At 41.0% G+C, this 21592-nt stretch overlaps 1 protein-coding gene across 2 annotated transcripts in view; it reads left to right on the plus strand.

The window, feature by feature from the left end:
• Nucleotides 1-21592, plus strand: part of SNX25 (sorting nexin 25) — a 91909-nt gene that overhangs the window by 19815 nt on the left and 50502 nt on the right. For both annotated transcript variants that reach the window (XM_075091250.1, XM_075091251.1), the window contains exons 3-5: nucleotides 4178-4394; nucleotides 18460-18632; nucleotides 19501-19687. In XM_075091250.1, coding sequence (XP_074947351.1) covers nucleotides 4178-4394; nucleotides 18460-18632; nucleotides 19501-19687 — 577 coding nt within the window. The remainder of the gene's footprint in view (nucleotides 1-4177; nucleotides 4395-18459; nucleotides 18633-19500; nucleotides 19688-21592) is intronic.

The following is a 21592-nucleotide window of genomic DNA, read 5'->3' on the forward strand; positions in this document are numbered from 1 at the left end:
ATGCAATAAGTGAATGATGGCCTTTGTCTCTTTAAATTAATGTCTTGGAAATGAGAGTTGTATATTCACATTACTTCTTAGTAATTTTTAGGGAGTTAAATATAGGGGCTTTAATATTAGTTTGATTTTTGAGGGTAATTTTTTGGTGGTACAGTCTATCATCTTATTAATTAAATTTTTATTGAAAGTATTTTTCTTCAGGTATAGCTTGTGCTACTACAACATGTATGATATGGTTATCATAACATTATAATAACACTTCTTGGCTGTTTGGTGGTTTCCTGATGCAGGATCTTAACACATTTCATATTAATGTTACATTTCTATTTTACAGATTGTGATGCTTGCTGTTTTAGAATAACCTAAGCTAGGGTTGTAGCTATACCTTCTCTTCTGTTGTTCATATAGTCACAGGAGAGTTTTGGATGTGGATAATGTAATGGTTCTGGTCTCTCCAGTGCTTTCAGAAAAGGATGTTTACTTCTTGTTTGAATCTTGGAAGTCTGTGTATGGATTTGCACAGGGAGAATATTTCAGGTCTGGTTTTTTTATGGTGCTTTTTGAAGACTGGCAGGCAATTAGTCCTTGTTAGTCAGATTTCTGTGTTCTCTTTCATAAAGTTGGGTGATGAATCTTAGCAGTGTAAAAACTGTCTAATATGAAGCTCTGCAAATGGCAGATTTTGAAGCCAGTCTGACCCACTGGCTCCTGTGGTGCCACCGAGCCACTGAATGAATGAATGTGGAAGAAGGGATAGCAGTTACTATGCAGTTACCTGCATGAGGTTAGGAATGAAGGAAGGGTCTAGAGGGGTGTCCTCACTAACCTCCACACAAGCGTCTGGCTCTCTAGTCCCAATGCTCTTAGTTTACAGTCTTTAAAAAGAGTAATTGAAGAGGCTCAACTTCACATTCATGTGGACACAAATTCACATTCACGTTAATTTTAATCAGATTGTAACAACTGGGGACTTGGATCTCCTGAACTAATTTAGAAAACCCAGTAGAAGTTTCTACAGTTTTGCATCAGACTTACTGCTCTCACTGTATCTGATTCAATCAGAAGAAATGTGCTTCATGTTTGTAGCAGCTGAGTTAGTGGTAGTAAGGTATTGTCTTGAAAGTGTGTTCTGCTCTTCTTTTTATTAATTTCTTGTCTTCTGACCAGTTGTTTTCAATGTTTTAGAGAACGTGCCGTGTAAAAATAATGAGAGTAGACGGGTGAGCAGATTCCTCCTCTGAAGGAAACAAGCTGCACTCTACAAAATTCTTACATTTGTTTCCTGTATTTCTTCAGAGTGCTGACAGAGGCACCAGCTGCATCAGTAGGCGTGAAACTACAGCAGCAACAGTGCATCGTGGCCAGGATGACACGTACAGATGAGGCAGTGTCTTACCCCAGCAAAGACTGCTGTTAGTGTCTGTGGCTGGTGTCCTTTTAAAATTCTTTTTAAACAAAGACCTAAAAGCAGTCTCATGGTTCATTTGGGCATATGTTTGGAGCTCTAAAGTACCCTGAATTTTGTAGACAACAGCATGGTTAAACTGTTGTGACGCAGGAAGGGCCACAAGGCTCAGAGGTGACAAGGAGACTATAGAAAGGATGTTAAGGAAGAGAGTTATGAAAGACAGGTACAGGAAAACATGGTTTAATCCGTTTAAGGTATTGAAAGTGTGTAATTGGCAGAGAGAAACACAAGTGAAATATTTCATACTTGCATGGCTTAATTTTTGGTGATGAGTGGTGATCTTTTGTGTTTAGTTTGATACTGCCACTAGATTTCATGGTTCTTCTATGTGGTACACCTAGATGAAGAACCTTACCATTCCCTTGCTATATCTGAGCAGGTGTATTCCCAGTGTAATAGATCTTGCCTCAAGTATTTCAGCCGGGAGTATAGTAAAGTTGCAAAGTTGTGCACTTGTAATACCTCACTAATCAACATTGTTATATGTTTGAATGTTGTGCTTTACCAGAGCAGAGAGACTTAACATTGGATGCAATGGTGATTATGGAGTGATCGAGGAACTGAGCTCATTTTGGCGAGGAGTTGCCTAAAAATACAGTTATAAATTAAGGATTGGTGGGAGTAGATACGTGTTCTGAAATATAATATAGTCTAAGGGATTGAGACACAAGCTTTACTCTTGAACTCTTGTTTTGTAGCGTTCTATCCAATAGATGTCTGTAGGAGACACCACTCTACACCATGACTTGGCTTCTTAGGTGCTGAAGAAATACGCTACTTTGCACCCTTGCATTCATTTTAGTTTAGAGAGGGTGTCTGTAAGAAAATCTAAAAAAGTAAGTAATTATCTGCCAGTGATGATGATAACAAATACAGTGTGTTTTGAATGCACTTCAGAAATTATGGGTCTCTTACAGAGTAGATGAAAAGGAAGAACCTCTGCTGTGCTTGGTTTTCCACAGCATTTCAAGTATTTCAACACAAGAGAGTAACCAAGCTATACAAAAAAGGTGGTTGCAGAAGGGCATGGGGACAGCTGTGGAAAAATAGATACTTAAAATGTGTATTGTCATGGGAGATTGGGATAAGTAATAAACTTCAGTTTATAAAACACTGTTCCCACTTGCTCTTCACTGTATGAAGGGATTATTCTACAGCTTGCTTATCAGAAGACCACTACCTTTTGTAACTGTTTTTATCACTTTGTAGTATTTGTGGGTGGTGGTTTTCAATGAAATATGATTTCTTCTATTTTAGAAGAGTAATGGAATCAAATATGTTTCAGCGTTGGAAGTTCCCATCCTGCTATATGGCTCTGCATATCTTTTTTCCCTCTCCTGGATCAGATAAAAGACTCAAAACTTCTATTTCTTTATTGATTGATTGAAATGTTTTTCTGAATAAGTAATTAAAAAGCCTTGAAATTACTTAGTAAAAGGCTTTTAGTTTTATATTTCAGTGTATTCAGTGAAGTGACTCAGTTTCTTTCTTTATAAACCTGAGGAAGTTGATTTATGAAGCATTTGACAAGAAACTTTTATCAATTTTACCCTTTTCATTTGGGATGTTTTTAACAAGGTGCTGTAGGATGAGATCTGCTAGTATTTTGGGCAGACAAAAGTATTCAACTTAAGTTGTTCTGCTGTTACTGTGTTATTAGTTCACTCTCATGGTGCCAGGGAGCTTTTTATAGTTTACTAAGCTGCCAAACAACTTCCATCAAAGTGGAAATCAAGAAATAGTGGAGGTCACATGATTACTTTGCACCATGGTGTTACACTGACAAATGAGATGTACTTTTGATATAAGAAGTCTGAATTTGGGATGTCTGGTAAAGAAGCTACTCAGATTGTCAGGCATGTGACTTATTTTCCACCTTCTTGTTCAGTTATCCCTCTGGTAGATGTGAACTGACTTCTTCCACCCCAGCTTTTTCCCCATCTTGTAATTGCTAAACATGGCTCATGCATGCTCCCTGAACACCTCCTGCTCCCTCCTACACCTCCAGAGACATCTGCTATAGTGAAACATCAGTAAAACTGGTGACACACAAATGTTGTCAAAAAAAAGTCAGAATGGTAGAAGATGGTGTTGCCATGGGACTTGTAATTACTGTAGACTTGGTTATTGCTTGTAGGTGTGGTTTGCAATACCTCATCATTTTTGAAGTTCATGCTTTCTCACTAATCTACTTGTTCTCTCTTATCTCTAGCTCTTCCAATCCTATAATTTACTTTCTGCAGTGTTGTTCAGTATTGTATATGTCTTTTGAAATCCAATAATCTTACCACCTCTTCTTTTAACTGTGACTTTGAAATGGAGACTGTTGAATTCCTATGTAAGGAAGGCTGGTTTCAGTCTGCAACAGCCTAGTCACAGACAGATTATATGATAGTTCATATAACCAAATCCACTGTTGGGAGACAGGTATTAGTTTGAGGTTTGTGTGTAGCTAGTAACGTGACTGAGCAAATCCACTTACAGGCTTGGCTTTGCAAAGTGACCTCCAGTAACCTGTTTGGTGCAGATTTCTGTAAACTGGCCAACCTTACTTTCTTTGGCAAGAATTTAAAACGCAAAGAAGAAGATATGAAACCTATTACCCATCTAATTTTTGAGGAGAAGCATGGAGGATTATGGTTTTTTGTATCTTGGTGTGCCTTCCTCTTTTGCAGTTGTTGCTATTTATTGTTTTGTTTCTCCTTTCAGTGTTTGACTACAGCTACAGAGATTACATCCTGTCCTGGTATGGGCAACTCAGCAGAGATGAAGGGCAGCTGTACCAGCTGCTATCTGAAGACTTCTGGGAGATTGCCAAGCAGCTGCGACAGAGGCTGAGTCATATTGATGTAGTTAAAGTTGTCTGCAACGATGTAGTGAAAGCTTTACTCTTGCATTTCTGTGACCTTAAAGGAGCCAATGCCAGGTAAAATCAAAATTGCGTTTCACTGGAATTTTCTGCTTCTCTCTTTGCTTTCAGATGTACTATATTGAAGAGTGTAATGCTTTTGTAGGCAACTGATAAAGCAAACAGTTCAGGTTTATTACCAGTTTTAGAGATCAAGCAGGCTTCAGGGCATCCACAAGACCTGTGGAAGTAAACACTTGTCTTCCTTTTCTCAGAGTTCGGATTCACTGCTGTTTCAGTTTCATCCTTGAATCCTTTGCTCACGGTAGGAGGTGGGCTGCGTGAGCAGTTCCTGCAAGTAGTGTGAACCTGCAAGAGGAAGGAGAGGGGCTGTCAGAGCAGTCAACAGACAAGAAGATAGTTATTTGCACCTTTCCCAAAACAGCACCAGAGTTATTTCCATTCAGTTTCCCATTTCTTATAGCCCTGGGAGGCAAAGCCTCAAGGTTTCTGTAAGGGGCCTGTCCTGCAATAACAAGATTTTTTTTTCTACTGGAAAAATTGTTGACTGGCTTTTCTTTGTCTGTTCAGGTTATCTTACTAATTCCATGAATCTTCTTTTTAGCAAGGCTCTCTTTGTCCACTTAGAAAGGTCAGCTGTCCACTAAATGCTAGAGTTACACCCAAACTGTAATTGCACATGGGAACACTTAGCCTATGCAGTTCCCACATCTGAATACACAGTTCGTGGGATTTGGGCTTATATTTGCGCTTACCTGCATTTCAGTTATCATAATTGAAATATGCTTCGGCCATTCAGATTTAGACTATACATTTTGTACTATGAAGCTGTTTTGCTTACAGTTACATCGACGTATTTTTAACACCCCTTCAGGGGAAAAAAGATCAACTGTTTTCTGTTGGTGACTAGTCTGTGTGTTGCCATTCACACTTTCTGTTCTGAAGCAGAAGATAGGGTTAATGTATTGGGGTAGATGCCAGCTTTATGTAAACTAATGGGTAGGAAATAAAGAAAAAAAAAAACCTAAAGGGTTGTTACATTCGAGAAAAGAAATTAAGGTGTACGCACGTTGCAGTAAATCTTTCATTGGGTTCCAGATACGATTTTCTTTCAGCTCTGGAATGTGGTAGAAATCTCTCGGTCAGGTGAAGCTCCTAAGTGTGCTCCTTGATTTCTACGCATTATGTTTGCACTTGCCCTTTATCACAGTAAAATACTTGCTTTTGGGAAGAGTTTGAACAGTTAGTCTGAGGATGGTATTGGTTTTTTAAAAGTGTAAATGTTTTCCTGTTCGAATCTAGGGATATAGAATCTACGATTGCAGAATTATTATTAATGCTGATTCTTGATGAGGTTCCTTATCTACTGAGAATTATGACCACTTCCTCTAGGTCTTCACTGGATTGTTATTTCCACTATGGAGAGCTAAAATAAACTCTCTTGGGTGTTTTCCAATTAACTTTTTCATTTTGGAATGGTAAATACACCTTAGTCAATGCTGGATAAAGCAGGCTGCATTAAAAAAAAATCCTATCAAGAATTAATGTGATAGCAGGTTAAAAAACCCCAAGCAACCCCACACACAACTTCAGATTTTGTATAAGTTGAAATTGGACCCACTGACTGGTTCTCACATACTGCAAGGCTGTAAATTCACGGGGAGGAAGGTCTGCTTTTAAGGTGCGTAACAGCTGATTAGCAGCATGATGCTGCATGATGCAAAATGTGAAGCACTAGTATATCCTCATGCTGCTCATCCAAACCTGCTCAAAAAGTCCAGGAGGCTTTATGAAAAGTGTGCAGGGCTCACGTTTTCTTGGCAGATGGAGAGAGGGCTTAAATTGTATGTATGCACTATGACAAAGTCAGCAGAAATGTGACACTGTGCTCATATGCTCAGATTGAAATTGTACTGCCAGGTGATCTGAGCGTGCATGTAATGAACCTGGAAGCACAGTTGAAGACTCTGATACTGTTTTCTTTTTAAGGTAATTTGTGGTTTTAAGAATAATTTGAGTTTTGTACTAAATTGCCTACCGCTATGGAGTTTACTGTGCTAGAACCCGCTGACAGTTAAAGCTATAGAGCGGGATCTACAAAGTATGTCACTTGCAGCTTGGGCAATAGAGTTTCCTGGAAAGCTTTCAATTCATTTCTACATTGCCACAGTTCAAACACAGAAAATTCTTCTAAACGTAGGGAACACAGATCTTCTTCATTTACCTTTGCTTTCTGTCAACATTTTAAAGGCAATAGTACATTTAAATTGGCATTCACGTTTCCCTCCTTGTCTCTAATAATCAATCCAGTTAGGTTTGGATGATAAATATAGTGGAATAGAGACTGTAATTAGAGCAAGGTATCTTTCCTGTTGCGATGCCTGTTGGAGCACCGCATCTCGTTTCCACTGCACAGTTTATACTGCAGTGTGACAGCAAAGGGCATTTTGTCTGTTATCTGGTGGCTTACGAAGTTTTAAATGCCTCCTGTACCATCTCTGGATGGGGTGCTACCTAAGCTGCCTGTCTCAGTTTTCCTTTATGGCAACAGATAAATCCAGTGAAGTAACAGAAAGAAACAATCTGTGCCCAGGAGGACAGAGATGTCTGTTTCTTCAGCGTGAAGTTCATGTGTTTTGTCACTGGCTGCATGTCAGCCACAGAAATCCCTTTACCTTTCTGCTTTCGCTGACTAACTTTAACCTGTGATATCTGATAGTTGAAAATAGGCGGTGACCCTTCAGAATGAGGAAGGATGCTACAGTCCTTTCCTTTGCTCCTGCTTTCCTCCTGGCTTATCTTAGTCATTGTAAGGCTCCACTTAGTAATAAATAGCTCAAGGTAAATGGCCAGCAGAGGCCAACAGATGAAGAAGAATACTTCCCTGAATGAGGGAGAGCATGAGAAGAGGAGAGGCTACTTCCATGTTGGCCAGTGGGAGGCAGAGAATCTGGAGAGAGAAGCCTGGTAGTATTAGGTCTGTTTCCCCTTTCTTTCATTCTATTCCCTGACTTTCTTTAAGGGTGACTGTCTTTCTTGCACCTGCCAGACACTTTTATAGAGTGAAATAAGGGCAGAGATGCTCTAGCCGTGGGCAGAACCATCTGGGGTGATGCAGAGCCATGCAAGCTGTAGGCAAGATAGCTCCCAACTTTCTCATCTGACATGTATCACTGGTGGCTACCTTGAGGCCCAGTTGGGCCTCCAAAGGATCTTGTCACTTTTCAGTTACAAAATTTGTGCCAATACAGAGTATTTTAGATAGGAAACCGATTTCATTCCTACTATTAGCTCAGTGTAGAAATGGAATATGATACTTCTCTGTGTTAGCTAGTTCATGAGTTTGAGATATGGAAGAAAAATCAGTCTTGGATTTATCGGTAAAAGCTACTGCTCTTTTCCCCTACGTTTTACAGAATCAGGAGTGCATTTATAACAGGATTAGCCAAGGGTAGAGAGGGTATATTTGGCCATTCTTGTCTTATAGTAGCTTTTATCCTTTCATTCCTTTATATCTTGTTCAACTGTCTTTTGTTGGCTACTTTAAGCAGAATATAAGCAAGCCGAATACTGGCAGTGCTATTTTATGTGATCAAGGACTGACCGTGAGCTGAGTGAGGTGGTGTATAAGGCTGGAAATGTTCATGTTGGTATATGGGCGCAGTGTTGTCTGTGGTAGCAGTATACTTTTTGGGGACTAGAATTACCTGATCCCAGGAATGTATCTTACTCTGGTAACACAATATGTTGAAAGGAGGCAGCGACTCCTCTGGCTGAAATGCACAGTCAGTATCGGTGAAAACAAATATAAGCATCTTTCTGTGAAGCTGTCCACATGAAAGGAAGAGGAGGTTCACTTACGCTTATTGTGGGCTAAGAATAACCACATCAGATATTACTACAGAACTGTTAACATTTGATAAATAACACCCTGTTAGTGGTCTCTAAACTGCAGTGTAGGCAAAATTAGATCTGCTTACATGAAATCAGTAGGAAAATGGGATTTGAAGATGGTTAATTGTTGCCTCTTCTTGAACCTTCTGAGAAGCAGTGCTCTTTGAACAAGTCTTGGTGAGACGGTCACAGTGACACAGATAATTTTCCCCCACACTCCTACATCTTTTGGTTGGGAGTGTTCTCTGTTTGTCTTTGTCCTACAGCTGGGGCACCTTGATCCCAAAGGTAGACGAAGCATTGTTTTCTGCAAATATGGATATGTGGTGTTGCAGGCTGCTTCTGGCAAGTTGACTGCTACATGACATTTCATGGGATGCTCAGAAGCGTTTGTGTGTCTTTGTGTCCACATTTGCAGCATAAGTAATGACTTAGCAAAATGGATGCTTGGGGCCTGCAGGCTACTCCCAGTGCCGATTCAGAACCTATAGTTAAGGGCTCAAAGCCCTTGGAAAGTGTGAGGAGGGGAAAGTGCTGTGGGGAAACTGCTGTTTGAGTGATCAGTATGACAAGCAATTTGGGGATTTAGGTTCATATTATACATGTTTTGATAGTATACCTTTTGATTCATATGTATTACTAACAGGGTAAGAAGACAACTCAGTTCTTAACTTTCTTGGCCCGTGTGAATACCTGTGCACATATAGGATATATAACTTGTACTTTTTGTGATTATAATATGTAGTGTGATAAGATACTCTGTAAAAATAAAAGGTGCTGCCACCACAAACTGATCAAGAGCAGATTGATGCAAAGGGAATTTAAGCACTTGAGATTTAACTTAGTTAATCCTATAGAGGCATCCAAGTTGTCAGGATAGCTACTAAACACCTCCCACAGTTCTTGTTTTTCTTTTATAATTCCATTTGCCACCCACAAACTAGGAATGCTAAGAGCTGCTTATCACACTCAGCCTCTGGAAAGGAGTATCAAGAGGATTAGTATGAAATTGTAGAGGTTTGTTGCAATGGGAGCAGCTGTATGAAAGTGCTGAGAACTAAACAGTCACAAAAAGCCGAGGTCTGAGTGTGTTATTGAAGTTAACTTGTGAGTAGCACCGGGTCTAAGGCTCGCCATTGCCTTCAAGCTTCAGTGTTGGAAGTTTGGGTTTCCCATTAATTATTGAGCATGATCTAGACACCACAACAGCATTGGGACATTGTGGTGCTGATATGGTCATACCGCAACCTGGAAGCCATTCATACACTCTTAGGGTCTGTTATCAACATGACCTATCAAATGCTTTTTCTTGAAAGAAGTAGCTGTGATGTGTGTAAATGATATGATTATCTTCACAGTAAATATTAGGTAAAGTGATCTATAAAACTTGCTGATGCATCTGGATAAAAATGGTAGCTGTGGAAATTTTGGTGTTGGCTTTGTCCTTATTTTTTGTTCTGATTTTTGCATTTGGTGTGGTTTGTTTTCAGAGGTTTAGGTTGTTTTAAAGTACTTTTTTTACACATGTTTATGATGCTAGCTTGTAAAGGTGTAAATTTGTTTCTTTTATTTCTTAGAAAGTTCAAATAGATCAAGCAGTTTGCATTCTGCTGCACTTTCAAGAAGCTTAGAGATCTGAGGGCAATACAGGTGAAGAGATGCAGGCTGCATGTGTGAGATAGTTCTCAGAATCACTCTAATGAAAGTGCATGGTGAGTGTTGAATGTACTGATTAAAGTCATTTAGAGTGAGTTGCATGTGCATTTCAGCTCACAATTGCACTGATTGAGACTTAAATGTAACTCTGCAAGACTCTCTTGAAAGACTAATTAAAGAAATAGCAAGGCTGAAGGGAACATTTTGTGATTTATGTATTTATTTAAAGAGAAAGAACCCTTACATAATTTCCTGAGAGTTGTTAATGTTTTTACAGGCTCTTGGGTTCTTTTTTTTTTTGGGGGGGGGTATAATTTATTTATTTGCTTGCTTCCTGTTTTCAAAGCAGACAGATTTGTCTTGTTTGTCATTAAGTTCCTGGTCATGCATGTCTCCTAATCAGTGTACTTATTTTGGGTTTCTTGCCCTTGAGCCAGTGGTACTGCCAACCCCACACCTGCAAAGTCCCAAGTTGTATGGCCATTGTAAATGATAACTTTGGGGTTGGCTTTTAATTTTTTCACCCCTTTTTAGGATTAATTATTAAGCTTTTCCATGCCATCGTGAGGATTGAGACTATATAAAAATAAAGACAATTCTTTGCATCAGGAGCATAGTCAACCACAAATACTAAGAGTCTTTTAATACTCCTGACTGCAATGAGTCTTTACAATACAGAGAGTTACCAGACGGTCCTAATTAAAACCCTGGGTATCTAGAGTAGACCCTAGATAAAAAGAGAGATTTCCATGAGGTCCCTGTCTTGGGAAACTTGGAAGCCCAGTCATAGATGATAGTCCAGTATTACAGAACTACCATGGGTCCTGCATTCCTGAGAAATGAGGATTTGTTGTTAAAGAAGTGTTGATATTGGCTCAGAGTTGCTTCATTATAGCATGAGAAGGAAATGTTTGTATTTCTATAATGTTGGTAATGTTTTAAGTACTTGTCTTCAGGAGTATCAAAGCAAATCTGCTGTTCTGCTTTCCTTTATAAAGTCCTGGATGAGCTTGCAGGTTTGCAGCAGTAAGAGGTAAAGTCTTAGTATTGGATGTTCAGCGGGATATGCGTTCAGTAATTGCATGAAGCAGTCTCAGAGCAGGGAACAGTTACAGCAGATGTCAGTTTGGTCCCAAACAAAAGTACTGCTTGGAACAGACCCAGTGCAGAGGAATTGTCTTTGGCAGGCCCTACCTATGGATCTATATTCACAGACTGCTGCCTGATCTTCCACTGGTTTGTGGGGCAGCTGAAGGGAAATCCTCCTGTTTTCTGATGCTATGAAGTAGCATTGAAGAGAGTTAAAAATTCAGAGCAGGCTTAAAGATTTCATAAAATGAAAATTACGGAAAAGAAACTTATCCAAGGTTAAGGCTGGCTTTGTAGCTCACAGGGGAATGATGAGGGATATGACCTGTAAGCATGCTGTGTAAAGCATGAGTTCTGCCTACTGTTTTAAATCACTGAAGTCACCTGCATCTTGATACACCAATATATGTCACTATTACTTAAGTCTTGATTGTTCAAGAAGACACAAACGAATTAGGTTGCCACTTGCCATTATTTTTCTATTGCCTAAAGCAGATTAAATGAGCCTGCTTTACAAAGCTTGTATCATTCCTGTTTTGGAACGGTTTGCTAGAGTGCCACATTTATATTAGTTCACTACACACAGTTGTGCTCAGAATTTATGGATAATTGGCTGGGCTTTAAAGCGCTCTCTAAAAATATCTGCACACAGCTTTAGTTAAGAGTTTTCAGTGATTATGAAGTGACCTTTTGCTTGGAAAATCCAACCACACAGTCCTAATAACACATGTTCAGAATTGGATAGGAAGAGAAGTAATGCCTGTGTTACTATTTGGGTTATTTAATAGTGCTTAATATCTTTATTGACACTGGAGAGATGTAGCAGCAGTCTGCCTTGTGTACATGGATGCAGACTGCAGTTAAGGTTCTGCTTTTCTTCTTGATCTCTGCAAAATGCACAGTGCCTTTCTTTACTTTTGATCACATTCCCACAGAGTTGAAGATGTAGAGTTTTTATCAAGCCTTAAGAATATGCCTGATCAGGACATCTTAGCTCCCGCTCTGGGGTAGTAAACAGACACAGTTTGGTAGCTGAGCAGTGGTGTTAATACGTCTGTGATTGCTCACTGCTCCTTTTTTTCCATGGGCATCAGTGAAGGGGAAGCCTGAGTTACAAGGGACGCTGTTTTCTGGGCAGGCCTTTTGTTGACACACAATATACTTTCCCTGCAAGCATATCAATGCTTATATTGAGGGGAATAAAGTGTAATAATTCATGGGTAAATACAAAGGAGGATATAAGCCTGGATGTCTTGCTTTGTCTGTTTTACCACTGGCATATTGATTTATTTTGTAGCTGTTAAGCCTCCCCCCAAGCTTCCTCTCCTGCTTTCAGTCTCCCCTTTATTTCTCTTGCTCAAACAGCAATGAAAACTGCAGGATTTGTTGACACAACTGTTTGGCACTGATATGCAAGGCTTGTTTAGAGAATTTTCTGAAGACTTTGTTTCTCTAATCTTTTAATAAAGGTTTGGTGCGGTTCTGGTCTTCACTTTTGCTTTTTAGATGACATTTTAGGTACAGTTTACCTAGGAAAAAAGTTGAAAGAACCCCTCTTCTAGTTACTCATGTCGTCTTATGTAATGGAGATCACTCCAGAAAAAAAAGAAACTCTTCTTAAATGGCCTGTCAACTGGACAATGTGCAACTCCAGTCTCCCCTTGCACTCCTGTAGGTAGGAACACATTAGACAAATTAGAAGGTTAAGAATCAAATATTTGCCTTTCTACTTGTTTATTCTATTCCATTTTCCGTTTGTGTTCTGTTAACAGTGTGTCAGAAAAGTCCTGGCATATGTCCCACTCAGCCAAGCTGTATGTATTGGCTGTTGACTGGGAATAAATTTGTACAGTGTGGAGACAAAGTATGAGAAATTACTTCTCTTGCATGGATGATAGTATAGGTGCAGTTAATGCTCCAGGGTGTTTGCAGTCCCAGAGTGGTGTTCCTCAAGGAGACTTGTAGAGAGGTATTGAAGGCAAAGGCAACTAATCTGTTTAGTGAAATTTTATGTGCATTATGGCTCTGTTTTGTGCTTTGCACATGTTATGAAGGCATAGCTATGCAGGATGTCCCACAAATAAGGTAAGAGTGTCCAAAAAGGATGGGTTTTGTGTTTATGGGCTAAAAAGCAATCACTGCTTGCTTTTAGTTCTAACTCTCTGTAATTTTTTTTTAATACACAGAAATCAGTTGTTAGGAGAGGTTAGTTTGCTGCTAGCTAACTGATGTTTGGTATAAGTCATCCTGTTTGCCAGCATTTTGTGTATGCTTCTCTGCTTCTGGCTGTGTTTCTGAGTGGCTGACTTTGGGTGGACCAACCTGTCCAGAAAAGAAAGACTTTACTTCCTCAATAAGATGTGGCTGTACATAAGTGACCCAGACTTTCTGTCTGCCAGTAGTCTGCCTGGGACGTGTCTGGTTTTGGATAAATAATGAAAGCCTTTAGGGAGAGCATGTGATGGGGAATATTTGATGCAGTGTAGCGAAGGCTGTAGGGTATGTCTGGAGCATGCAAGAGGAATGGAAATGGGCTGAGGAAAACAGGTATTCAGCTGCCAGAGAGAAAAGATCCCACCAGAACAAGATAAACAGCTTTCTGAGCTCAGTCAGCTGCACCACCTGTGCTGGTTGATAATGAAGACTACACATAATCTTCATAAACCACTGCTCCTCAGAAGAACAGAGTATTTGCATCCAAGCTGTTCCAAGGGATTTGTTTTGAAATTTGTCCTACTTGTAACAATTGAAACCCCCTCCATGATCCATGTTTGAAAACAAAATATTTGGTTTGGGATTGAATAAGAGCCTTCAGACAAATCAAACCAAATGTCATCTTTACATTCATGTTGTTCTGAAAATTAAAGGGCTAATTTTGGTCACCTTGAGACAAATGACTTGTATTATTAGAACAGAATTAGAGCTATTATTAGAGCATTGTTACTCTTCCAACATATTTGTTCCCTCCTGGACTAACTAGGAAAAATCAGTTGTTACACAATGTTGCCTGTCACTGGTGGCCATATAGTGGTGTGTAACTGAAAACTCTTGGTTTGACTGTATACAGTTCTTGGTCAGTTTTTTCACGTACAGAGGCAATGCACTTGTAGCAGCTCTGTGAGTAACAGTCAGTTGACTCTAAGCAGGACAGCAGCCTCCAGCTCTGGGAAGGAAGCAGATGTTATAGACGATGAGAGGAGGCACTGGTATGAGACATGAGGGATCTGAGCCTTTGTAACACCGTAGAGCCTTCTACTGAAGACCAGTCCTGGCTGCCTTTGGAAATTACTGTGGTGCCTCTCAGGTAACACTGCCTCTGTCTCACTGTAACCACTGGCATGGTCACCTTGCTGTTAAACTGCAAATCTATGATTGGAGCACATCAAGCATGTGTCCATGAAAGAACTGCTAGGGCACCTTGTCGCTGCTTCTACAGATCTTTTTGTATAAAGAAAAGATGCTGCTGTGACCCGCACTAAGGAGTTGCCTTGGCATATCCAGTCAAACCTGTTCTGAGAAGTCCAGAAAACCATTGGCACCTATGAAGAGATGAACTTGTCAGTAGGGGCACAAAATCGAGGCAGGGAAGGTTTGCTTCCTGTAATTTCAGAGCTGTGATCAGAAGAGCTGTCTGTGGAGAGTCAGCAAATAACACAGACTGTGCTGTCATGGTCCTGCTCATCCAGCTGTGCATGCTCAGTGGTGCACAGCACCCACCCAGTGCTTCATGCTGCAGCAGAGGCATAAACACCCTTTGCTGTTAGCTCCGAAAGACCCTGTCTTGTCATCTTCCCCAAATGCCTATCATGATTGGCAGGAGCAGGGAGGACCTATTTGCCTGTTTGGTGGCAGGAAAAGGAGTATATTAGTATAATCACAGAATGATAGGGGTTGGAATGTTCCTTTGGAGATCATCTTGTCCAACCCCCCTGCTTGAGCAGGCACACCTAGAGCAGGGGGCACAGGAACGCGTCCAGGTGGGTTTTGAGTGTCTCCAGGGAAGGAGACTCCACAGCCTCCCTGGGCAGCCTGTTCCACTGCTCTGGCACCCTCACAGGAAAGAAGTTTTTTCTCCTATTGAGGTGGAACTTCCTGTGCTCCAGCTTGTGCCCATTGCCCCTTGTCGTTAGGCACCACTGAAAAGAGTCCAGCCCCATCCTCTTGATACCAACCCTTCAGCTGTTTATAAGTATTGACAAGATCCCCCCATCAGTCTTCTCTTCTCCAGGCTAAACAAACCCAAGTCTCTCAGCCTTTCCTCATAAGGGAGATGCTCCCATCCCCTGATCATAGAATCATAGAATTGTTAAGGTTGGAAATTGGTAGCTCTCCGCTGGACTTGCTCAAGCAGTTCCCTGTCCTCCTTAAACTGGGGGGCCCAAAACTGGACACAGTACTCCAGATGTGGCCTCACTAGGGCTGAGTAGAGGGGGAGGATAACCTCTCTTGCCCTGCTGGCCACACTCCTTTTAATGCAGCCCAGGATATTGTTGGCCTTCTTGGCCACAAGGGCACATTGCTGGCTCATGGTCAGCTTGTTGTCTGTCAGCACTCCCAGGTCCTTTTCAACAGAGCTGCTTTCCAGTAGTTCAGCCCCCAGCCTGTACTGGGGTTGTTCCTCCCCAGGTGCAGGACCTTGCACTTACTCTTGTTGAATTTCATCAGGTTCCCCCCAGCCCAGCTCTACAGCCTGTTGGATGGCAGCACAGACTTCTGGTGTATCAGCCACTCCTCCCAGCTTGGTATCATCAGCAAACTTCCTGAGGTTACACTCTGTCCCTTTGTCCAGGTCATTGATGGGTATTTTAAACAGGACTGGACTCAGCACAGACCCCTGGGGAACACCGCTAGTTATGGGCCTCCATCCAGATTCTGCTCCATTGATCATGACTCTCAGAGTTCTGTTGTTGAGCCAGTTCTCTGTCCACCTAACTGTCCACTCATCCAACCCACACTTCCTTAGCTTGCCTGTGAGGATGCTATGGGAGATGGTGTCGAATGCCTTAATGAAGTCGAGATAAACAACATCCTTGCCGACCCAGCCAGTCTCACTATCATAGAAGTATGTCAGGTTGGTCAGGCATGATCTTCCCTTGGTGAATCCATGTTGACTGTTTCTGATAATCTTCTTGTCCTCTACATGCCTGGAGATGACCTCCAGGATGAACTGCTCCATCACCTTTCTGGGGATGGAGGTGAGGCTGACTGGCCTATAGTTTCTCAGGTACTCCTTCTTGCCCTTTTTGAAGATTGGAGTGACATTTGCTGTCTTCCAGTCCTGTTCTCCATGACCTTTCAAAGATGATGGAGAGTGGCTCAGCAAGAACATTTGCCAGCTCCCTCAGCACTCACAGGAGCATCCCATCAGGGCCCGTGGATTTGTGAGGATCCAGTTTGCATAGGTGATCTCTGACCCGATCCTCCTCAACCAAGGGGAAGTCCTCCTTTCTCCAGACCTTTTCTCTCACTCCTCTGTAGGCTGAGATGCCTGAGGGCCAGCCTTAGCAGTGAAGACTGAAGCAAAGAAGGCATTCAGTAACTCCTTTTCTGCATCTTGCATCACCAGGGCCCCTACCTCATTCAGCAGAGGGCCCACCGTTTCCCCAGTCTTCCTTTTACAGCTGAGGTGTTTGAAGAAGTCCTTCTTGTTATCCTTGACATCCTTTGTCAGATTTTGTTCCGGGTGTGCATTGGCCTTCTTTGTCACATCTCTGCACACCCTGACAACACTCATATTCTTCCCAAGTGGCCAGTGCCTTTTTCCATGTACTGTGAACCTCCCTCTTCCATTTGAGTTTCTCTAGAAGCTCTTTGGTCATCCATGCAGGTTTCCTGGCTCATTTGCCTGACTTCTTCCTCCTGGGGATGCACCAATCTTGAGCTTGGAGCAAGTGGTCCTTGAATACCGAACCAGCTTTCTTGAATGTAATGTTACTATATAGTATAGCGCACTATACCTGTCCTAACTGCAGGCCTGATGTACTTTCTTTAAATTAGGAGCCTAATTCTTTCACCAAGAGCAAAGTGAAACCAGCAAGAAATTTTGGATTTATTCCATCCATTAGCATCCAGCTTGCATATCCCTTTGAGTTATTGCGTGAATGATAGTGAATGTCTTCCGGCAGGCTGAGAGCCATTCTGGCTGCGAGTGTTCTGCTCCTTCCTGAAGCTGCATCAGAATTAACTGAAGGCAAGGGTCTGACTCCCCCAAAGGCAGGCAGCATGGACTTTCGCTCTGAAGCATTTAGGGTGATGGAGGAAAACTGACTTTGTTCCCTAGTTTTGGTTTTTTTTTTTCTGTGGTGTTTTATTAGTATATAACATGATCATATTCTAGCTTCAGCCTGCTGATCAGAGGACTCAGCTTGAGGCAAGTTCTCTCTTCTCTGAATGATTCTGTGATCTTTGCATGCCTGAGATGCTCAGATCCAAGCAAGTGTTGTTACTTGATTTAACCAAGAGGTGACTCACCAAATCTGTGAACTGGCCAAGAAGTGACTCGGATGGGACTTGAAAGACCTATCAGCCTGAGCAAAGCCTAAAGTCCAGGGCCTCTCACTCCCTCTGGGGTGAGCATGGTGCCTAATGGGGTATTGCCCCAAAGGTGGGGTTGCACACATACGCTGAGCCCCTATAGTTTCATGCTTTCCACTTGCATGCTTTATATACCCCACGGACACTGGTAACAATACAGTCAGTTCTCACTTGCTGAACTACTGAGGGGACTTGTCCGGCCAAGTTTCTTTGTGCGTTGGGAGTCAATTCACCTTTCTCTGCCACCATGATTCCACCCTGTCTCTACATCTATGGGTGTTTCTTTTTAATAATTTTTTCTAATTTGGTTTTCCACTTACAGTGTAGATGGCTGATTATGCCATGTCTGTTACTATATAGGTATCTTGCACAGACCAATTTGATGTAGCCTGCAGGTGGCAAGTTGAAAACAGACCAGTTTGGTACTGACAAATAAATCTCTCAGTAGATAAGGAAAGATGGTGACTTCAGTATCTAACAGGTAGACCTGTTTCTCAAACTAGATGTGATCCTAAATCCTCTGCTTAAAGCTTTGGGTCTATAATTAGTTTGCTGCACAGGAATGTATTTGCTTCAGGAGTTTGTCTTGTTGATTGTTCTGAAAAACTGGACAAGATTTCACTGTAAGTTCAGTGATGGTACAATTGTTTTTTTATTCTGAGAAACGTTTTTCCTCCCACTTGCTGGGCTCTCTATATTTGATACAGTTTTAAAATACTGTATTTCTGTTTTAGCAGGTGAAGACATTGACAGGACAGAGGAGTTTGGAAATTTAACATCATTAAGAAAAATTAGCAGGTGTTGAAAGATATACATTGTTTTGAAGTGTTTATTTACTGAAGTTACCTACCAGATAATGGATTTTGGATAGCTTATCCATTAGTGACTACTGATGATACAAGTGGTATATAAGTTCGTTCTTTCTTTCCTCTCCCCCCCCCCAATTTAGGCAGGAAGATCCACCGAGACCTTTTTTGCTACACCCATGCTTGAGGAGCTCTGATGAAGAAGTAAGATTCCTGCAAAAATGTTCTCAAATTCTGGTGTATTGTCTCCTACCCTCAAAGGATGTCCAGTCTGTCAGCTTGCGCATAGTCCTTGCAGAAATACTTGCAACAAAAGGTAGATCAAAGATCAGAGATGATTAACCATTTGCAACTGTACAATATTAGTAATTACAGACTTCATTATGTATAAATCTTGATGCTCTGCTTTTAAATTCTGAAATTTAATTTCTGTGATAACCAGTAAGACACTTCATACAAAATCATACATGTACTTACTTGACTCTCCTGACTTGATGCCAGGCTGTTCAGCACCTTTCAGGATAAAACAGTTTGTCCATTCCATTCTTCTGTTTTTTTCAGAGGAACACTTTTGCAGTCTTCCATGGCATTATTTTTAGTGATTGTATGAGTAATTCTGGCCTTTTGTATTTTATTCAGATAAATAGAATCCATGGACTGAAGGATGTGATTATAACTGAATCACGATACCAGATTTAATTAATTGTTTTAGACTTCAATTTATCCAGTGTGTTTTTTTAATTGAGGGTTTTCTATTTTGCTTTTTATTTTATCAGCTACACTTTAATCTGATTATAAATGCACTAGTCATTTTTTATGTCACTGAAGTAAAACTCAGAAATGATGAAGTCTCAAGTACATTATGTGATTCAGTTTACTTTTCATTTATAGTGGCTGTAATGTCATAGCCTTCAAGGCACACTGCAGAAGGAACAAAACCACGTGGAATTTTCCAAATAGAGCTCAGCTTTGTCAATGTACATCAATCTGTGTAATAGAATAAACAAACAGTTTTATCAAGAGGGTACATCCAATCTCAAACGTACTGTGTTGTCCAGAAGACTGGGTTTGGATTTTTATCAACTTGCGTATTTATTTTTGCCTTTTATCTGCAATTTTCTTTTGAAGGACAGCAGTTATTCTTCAGCGTAAGGATTTTGTTTTAAAATATTTTTCCTCTCCAGTACTGAAACCAGTGGTGGAACTGCTGAGTGATCCGGATTATATTAACCGAATGCTACTCAGCCAGCTGGAGTACAGGGAACAGATGAATGAGCATCAGAAGAAAGACTACACATATGCTCCTTCGTATGAGGAGTTCATCAAGCTCATTAACAGCAGCTCCGATGTTGAGTTCCTGAAACAGCTGAGGTATTTAATGTTTCACTGCAGCTCATTCAAAACTAAACATGCTTCTTTTGCCAGCCCATTACTGAGGTTTGAATGAAGTGCAATTTTACTTTTTAAATTCAATTTTAGATATCTTCTTTTGGTGAAGCAGAGATAGTAAGGATTATAAGCCACAACATTTGTTAAATCTCTAATATAGTCAGCTTTTTAGTTTGGTGGCAGAGAATGTTTAAAAAAATCCACTTAGTAGTATACTGGAGATGACTGTATTGTTGAAAGGCATACCAGACCCGTCTTTACAGCTTGCCTCTGTAGCATTGGATGAAATAATATGTTGAATTTCCACTAGTGTGTGGTTATCTCTTCATTATCTTTGTGTAGTATGGCTTGCTATGGTCATCTAGTGACTGTGAACTATAGTGACCTTATAGACACTGGCTGTTCAGCTTTCAGCTGAATGATGACCTCAGCACAGCAGGGTCATCACTGCTGTGATTCTGTGATGTGGAAAGAGTTCCAGCACATTTTACCACTGGATCAAAGGTTTTTCTGGACTGTGGAGGGAGGTGTTTCCCAGTTGCATCCTCCTTAACCATGTCAATGAACTATGAAGAATTCTGTAAAGTCCATAAGAAAATGCTGAGCTCCTACAAATCATGAATTTGTTTGATGTTCCAGTTCTCTAATGCAAATAGCACCTGCTCACATTCATTCTAACCCTGCCTCCCCACCCAGTCCTCATCCTCCCTCCCTCCCAAGATCCCACTTGCATCTTAAGCCTGCTTGCCCAACTACAAGATGTTTATGTTTGCCTTATCTCTATAGCTGAGCTGTTTCTCCTCTGATTTCTGAGGTAAGAGAAAGGATAAGGAACAAGTGACTGGAAAGCAGGGAGCAAAGATACTACTGTTGTATGATCTCCCTAGGTGTCCTTGAGTTGGTTTTGGTGAGCACACCAAAGCTCTGGAGGACTGCTGAAGCCATTTCCAGAGTGCTTGTCCTAATCTGTTTACCACCGGCCAGAACTGGTATTTTTTCCTCTTTGCTGACTCCCTTCAATCACCCCTGCAGGTCAGCTTTCTCTCTCCCTGAATGGCTGCAGCAATATCTGAGAGACACAAGCACATCGATTCCACTTGGTGCACTCTGTGTCGTCTGTTGTGACCCAGACCTTCTATTAGACTTGGCTTGATCAGGCCAAGCGATGGTTTACCAAGATGGCGTATGTGGGCTGCATAAATAACTTCTTACTTTCTGTTGTTCATCTCTCTTGATTCTGAAACCACTTGCATTTCTGAGATAGGAAAATGCATTTAGGTGATGGTGAAATGATTTTGTTGCTTGGCTACTTATTGTTCATCTGCTGTAAAATTTGCTCTTTACTCTGGGCCAGTATGCTTTTCCTGAGAGCAGAAATTAGTCTCTATTAGACTCGTATCTAAAACCTAATTGACATAATATTTATTAGCATAATCACACTAATGGATCTGCTTGTTTCAAAAGCAACCCAACTCTTCTGTTGTTGTTGTTTGGGCACATTAATGTTCAATGTGCTCTCTTTTTAGCTGATAGGTCACTTTAAATCGTGCTCTTCAATATCAGAGAGCAAATTTGCTTTATGAAACAGTGTGGTTTTGCCTGCACTTAAGTTTTTTTTTCCTTTCTAGCCTGTGGAGTCCAACTACCATAATCCTGAAATGTGTTCCTCTATACCCTATTGTTGATCAGTCTGAGCTGATCAGTGTTTGAATGGAAAATGTCTGAGAAAATATATCTTCTTTTCAAAGAGAAATAGTATTTTATTTTGGAGGCAGCATTGTTCTTTCCTCTGTTTGTATAGAGCTGCTCTCTGGGAAGGTGGTGAAAGAGCATTCTCCTGTGGGAGGAGGGATTCCTGTTCTGTCCCAGCACTATGGGAGCACCTAG

The sequence above is a fragment of the Phalacrocorax aristotelis genome, chromosome 4 (genome assembly GCF_949628215.1).
Source record: "Phalacrocorax aristotelis chromosome 4, bGulAri2.1, whole genome shotgun sequence".
In the NCBI taxonomy this organism is placed as follows: Eukaryota; Metazoa; Chordata; class Aves; order Suliformes; family Phalacrocoracidae; genus Phalacrocorax; species Phalacrocorax aristotelis.